General features: G+C 60.2%; 1 protein-coding gene across 1 annotated transcript in view; it reads left to right on the forward strand.

Moving 5' to 3' along the window:
• Positions 1-92: 92 nt before the first annotated feature.
• Positions 93-5,485, forward strand: part of Tbx1 (T-box transcription factor 1) — a 7,854-nt gene continuing 2,461 nt past the window's right edge. The window contains exons 1-6 of the mRNA XM_048784901.1: positions 93-643; positions 2,570-2,671; positions 3,509-3,680; positions 4,178-4,333; positions 4,990-5,057; positions 5,134-5,479. Of these exons, the coding sequence (XP_048640858.1) occupies positions 201-643; positions 2,570-2,671; positions 3,509-3,680; positions 4,178-4,333; positions 4,990-5,057; positions 5,134-5,479 (1,287 nt within the window). The 5' untranslated portion in view covers positions 93-200. The remainder of the gene's footprint in view (positions 644-2,569; positions 2,672-3,508; positions 3,681-4,177; positions 4,334-4,989; positions 5,058-5,133; positions 5,480-5,485) is intronic.

The following is a 5,485-nucleotide window of genomic DNA, read 5'->3' on the forward strand; positions in this document are numbered from 1 at the left end:
GAAGCCATTGTCTGGGCGCGGGAGGGGGGGCGCGGGAAGGGGGGCGCGGGGCGGGGCGGGGCGGGGCGCCTCCTCAGGGCCGGCCTGCGGTGTGGGGCGGCGCGGCCCCGGGCGCACGAAGCACTGCGCCCGCCACTCGGCCCTCGGCGCGGGGCAGCGCTCACCTCGGCGGCGGGGGCGGCGGCGGCGGCCCTCGGGTCATGATCTCCGCCGTGTCCAGCCCGTGGCTCACTCAGCTCTCGCACTTCTGCGACGTTGCAGCCTTCACGGCCAGCAGCCTGAGCAGCCTGGGGGCCGCGGGGGGCTTCCCGGGCGCCGCGTCGCCGGGCGCCGACCCGTACGGGCCGCGCGATCCACCGCCGCCGCGCTACGACCCTTGCGCCGCCGCCCCCGCCCCCGCCACGGGAGCCCCAGGCCCGCCGCAGCCGCCGCCGCACGCCTACCCGTTCGCGCCGGCCGCAGGGGCCGCCACCAGCGCCACTGCGGAGCCCGAGGGCCCCGGGGCCAGCTGCGTGGCCGCCGCCAAGGCGCCGGTGAAGAAGAACGCGAAGGTAGCCAGCGTGAGCGTGCAGCTGGAGATGAAGGCGCTGTGGGACGAGTTCAATCAGCTGGGCACGGAGATGATCGTCACCAAGGCCGGCAGGTCAGGGTGCCCCTTCCCCGCGCCGCTACCCTCCCCATATGCTGCCACTTACGGACCGCACCCCTCGTTCGGACGCACGAGAGTGGGGCTTAAAAGCCGGGTGGGGGGCGCGGCTCGGCCACCTGCGAGCTCTTCTCGGCCTTGTCGCCGCCTTTACTCTCTGTGGTCCCGGCTCCGGCGATAGCCGCGGGTAGTGCTGAGCGAGAGAGGACAGCATGGGTAGCGAGAGAAGTCCCGGAACAGGCCCGTTCGACCCGCAGCCCCAGGATGCCGCGCAGGGAAGCAGCGGGCTAGAGCGCACTGAGTTGGGGGCCGGCAGCCGAGACTAAGGGCCAGGCCGCCCAGCAGGTTCCTGGTGGATCCCACCTCAAAGGAAACTCCTGTTTGGGTTCCGGAGTTCAGTCAATGCGGGCAAGATAAAGAACAGAAGCTGAGCAATTGTATGGAAGATTTTAGGAGAGAATTAAGACCCTTTAAAACAGTGTGCTTGGTTCAGTGGAACTCGCTACCCAGTTTTCTCAGGCCTAAATTTCGGGTAGTTGCGGGCCTGGCTCTGCGCAAGCCGGGCCGTCGCCTTTCAATTGGCCTCTATTTGTTTTAAGGGCCGAGAGAGAAGGGGAACAAGTTTTGCAGATGCACCCGATTTGACCAGTAGACAAAGGCTGGTGCTGGACTGTGTCTAATGTACACACCAGCTCTGTGTCCGCACAGCCAAGGGGAGCGCTGGGCCTGTTTGCAAAGCCTTCTCGCGGTTCCTGTTTCCCTGCCACAGCCGTCTTCCCTGGGGAGCCTAGGGTCTGTCCTCATCTCCTGCTCCATGGATTTTCTTCAGGATCTTTGCTGTCCCTGTGTACACGGGCCCTCCTGGGGACAGTGGTTGGGCCTCTGGTGCAGGCCAACTCAACCCAGCAAGGGCCTTGTCGTCGGCTTTACCCTAGAAGACAATATTCTGCAGAACTCTGGACTTGCAGAGGATTTGTGTGGGGGTGGCAGGCGGCCTGTCCTGGAGTGCTGGCCCTTGGCATCTGTTTTCTGCCCACTGACTGCAGGGAGTTGCCTATGAGGGGAGGCAGTGAGAAGGACAAGAAGGGACCAAGCCTTGTGCTGTCCTTCAGGGTCCCGTGGCTGGTACTTCTGCGCCATCAGGCCAGGGCTGGCCCATGGCCAGCGGCCCAACCAGGAGTTGCAAAAGGTCCTTTTAAGAGCCCTGATCTGTCACTGAGTCAGGGTCCAGAAGAGAAGCTATTGGGAAACCATGAAGGCATAAGCAAAGTCTGTTCTGGGCAGCTGCTTCTGGGCTTGTGGGTCTTGAGGAAGCAGGAACTTGCCTGAATCCAGAGGACGGTGGGGAGATTCCAGCACTGGGCCAGGATCTAAGAGTCAGGGATTGGGGTACAGCCACAGACCCAGCTCTTCAGCCTCTCCAGAGGGATTGGGGAACAGCCATAGACCCAGTTCAAAAGGCAACGAAGACTCCTCAGAATTATGTGGACCGCCCGGTTTCACTTTGTTGGAGCCGGGAGCCACTTAGATCAAGCTGGGGAGGCTCTGTCAAGGGCAGAGAAGCGTGGAGATTGCATCTTAGGGACCCTTTGGCACCCTGGCCAAGGCTAGGGCCAGAGTGCCAAGGAATCGACAAGGCAAGGTTGGGTCTACTCAGGCAAAGGTGGCAGAAGAAGGTTAGGACTCCAAGATTCGGCGCTGGGTTAGCCATTTCTGTTACAGAAAGGGACCTGCTACACTTACCCGTGGTAGGGTAGGAGCCTACTTGGGTTAGAGCAGCTGAGTGAGAGCTGGATCAAACATCGCAACCAGAAAGAAACTAGAAGGAAGGGCTGAGTGAGTGCTGCCTGTGCCCCCGCAAGTCAAGGTAGGGTAGTTTGGTCCTCCTCCAAATGAGGTGACCTGAGGCTCCACCATCTCTAGGCGAATGTTCCCCACGTTCCAAGTGAAGCTCTTCGGCATGGACCCCATGGCTGACTACATGCTGCTCATGGACTTTGTGCCGGTAGATGACAAGCGCTACCGGTGAGCAAGTCCTTGGGACTACTTGGTCTGGCTGTATATGCTTGGGACTAGGGAGGGCACCCTAAGAAGCAGTGGGTTCATGTCTGCTAACTCCAAGTACCACCGAATTCACCCAGGCATCTGCGCTCGCTGCCCCACTGACATTCTCAGCCTGCTCTCTTCCCTGCCCCCATCGGACCCAACTCCCTTCCCCACTTGTTCTCCAGAACCTGCCTCAGGAAGTCACACAGCTGGGAACCCCTCGAACTTCAGGCCTGAGGCAGCTCTGATGCCCTTGGGCCTCCACGGCCTGGGAAGGGTGGGTCAAGCGCAGCCCTCAGTTTCCTCAGGTCTCCCTCTCCCAGGAGGTGCCAGAGCGCCTTGTCCCCTTCCCCCATCTCCAGGGAATGCTGGGTCCCAGAGCTGGGCCGGAAAGGTGGGGTGGCTGGGAGAGATTATGCTGGGCGGGCCTCTGCTACCCGGACAATTAACAGCAATTAATAAAGCGAATTTGGACCGCCCTGTGCCCGAGGCTGCCAGTGAAGCCAAATCTAGCCTCCCACCACATTAGCACAGGGCGGACCCGTGTGCAGCGAAATGAGAAGAGAAGGGGAGCACTGCCTTCTCCTGGTATCCTGGTGGGGCCCTGGTTCCCCGTTCATTTTGTATGCTGGTGGGATTTTTCTGGTTTTTCCACAATCCCCTTGAGAAAACTACCAGTCCATGTGACATTGGACGGCTTGATTTCACTGATGAAGAAACTCCTCAGAGGCACTTTCCGGGTTCAACTGGCACATGGGGTAAGATCCTGTTGGTTCACCCCAGTATGGCATGACTCCTGCCCCGGTGCTGCCCTAGGTATGCCTTCCATAGTTCCTCCTGGCTAGTAGCTGGCAAGGCAGACCCTGCCACACCGGGCCGAGTGCACTACCACCCTGACTCACCTGCCAAAGGTGCACAGTGGATGAAGCAAATTGTGTCCTTCGACAAGCTCAAGCTGACCAACAACCTGCTGGACGACAATGGCCATGTGAGCGATCCCTTCTCCCCAGGCATCCGAGCTGTCCCTGTTGCAGGCCCTTGGCAGTCCTCACTGATCAGAGAGGACAGGCTTCAGAGAATGGACCTCTGGTCAGGGGGTAGGCTGCTGACTTGGGAAAGGGGATTACCCTTCCCTCATCCCCTGATCTTTACTTGCAAAGGACAGATGACAGGTTTGGGGAGGTGGGGCGGGCAGGAGACTGTGGAATTCAGGCCAGTGAGGCTGCTTTCCCGCTGAGTTCTGCTCTACAGCGACCACCCTCTACAGGCCCCACAGCAATTTCTGGGGACCTAAGGAAAGAATATAAATCCTGATCACTTGTCACTTGGGCTATCATTTTAGGAGATCCCAAATGGGTCTTACGGCTCATTTCAGAAGTTAAGGGTTTTGCTCAAATTATCAAAGGAAATTCCGTTTTCCAGCTTTCACCGTGATTCTCCGTCCCAGCTCCTTCGCTGGAGCTAATCCTCCACCTTGCCTTCTAGATTATTCTCAACTCCATGCACAGATACCAGCCTCGCTTCCATGTTGTCTATGTGGACCCACGCAAAGATAGTGAGAAATATGCAGAGGAGAACTTCAAAACCTTTGTATTCGAGGAGACACGCTTCACTGCGGTCACTGCCTACCAGAACCACAGGGTGAGGACCTGCAGGGAGGTTCTGGGGAGGGGCACATACAACATTTCTGGGAATGTAGTGCAAGGTACATTCGATGCCTGGGGTCATAGACAGCTTAGACCTGCAGGTTGTGGGTCCTGACAGAGCACAACCCCTCCTTCAAGGGCCTCAAATTGCTCCCTCCCTCTGCCAGGCTGGCCGAGCCTTCTATCAGCTTGACCTCTGTAGCAGCAACTGTCACTGCCCCCAGAAAGTTTGTTTTCCAAACCATTCCGGAAACTCCCCATCGGGGGCCTGATCCTAGGTTTACTCAGATTCCTAGGGCGCCAGCTCAGATACCCCTGCTGCGCCTTGGAGGCCAGAGGTGACCACGTTCCCATTCTAGCCAGGACGCAAAGTCTTCATATCCATTTATTTATTGGGACCAAGGAGGGCACCCTAAGAAGCAGTGGGTTCCCTCCCTGGGCAGTGAATCGTCTCCTAGTGAGAGAGGAGGCTCTCCAGTCCCCCTAATGCAAGAGGAGGCAAAATGTCCATGGGGAATGGGATAGAGGAGGGCCGGTTCTTGCCTCGGCAGCGCAGAGAGGTTCCTAACACTCCCTTGTTCGCTGTCGCTGGGTTTGGGTGGCCGCGGGCTGCCGGACTTCAGCAGCTTGCTCTTGCCGGCTTCCCTGCAGATCACGCAGCTGAAGATTGCTAGCAACCCTTTTGCCAAAGGCTTCCGGGACTGCGACCCTGAGGACTGGTGAGTGTCCTCCGAGCAGAAAGCGAGTGCCCGGGCGCCTGGCTGGGGCGCCAACTTGATCCGCCCCCTTTCACAGGCCCCGGAATCACCGTCCCGGTGCGCTGCCGCTCATGAGCGCCTTTGCGCGCTCGCGGAACCCGGTGGCCTCTCCAACGCAGCCCAACGGTGCGGAGAAAGGTAGGGCCGGGGTCTTGGAATCCAGGCCGCGGACTCGCGCGCGTTCCATCCCAGGTCGACGGCCGCGCCCGGCCTCGCCTGTACCCCCGCGGCGCTTGCAGCCCTCGCGCCGGTTGCACAACGGCGGTGGCGGCGGGCAAGCGCGCACACGCCCGCCCGCCCGAAGGCAGCCCCGCCTGCGCTCCCGCCCTTGCTGCCGCCCGAGAAGGGGCTCGGGCCCCTGGGGAGGGCTCGGCACGAAGGCGGCACCA

The sequence above is a fragment of the Marmota marmota genome, unplaced genomic scaffold, assembly GCF_001458135.2.
Source record: "Marmota marmota marmota unplaced genomic scaffold, marMar, whole genome shotgun sequence".
Classification (NCBI taxonomy): Eukaryota; Metazoa; Chordata; class Mammalia; order Rodentia; family Sciuridae; genus Marmota; species Marmota marmota.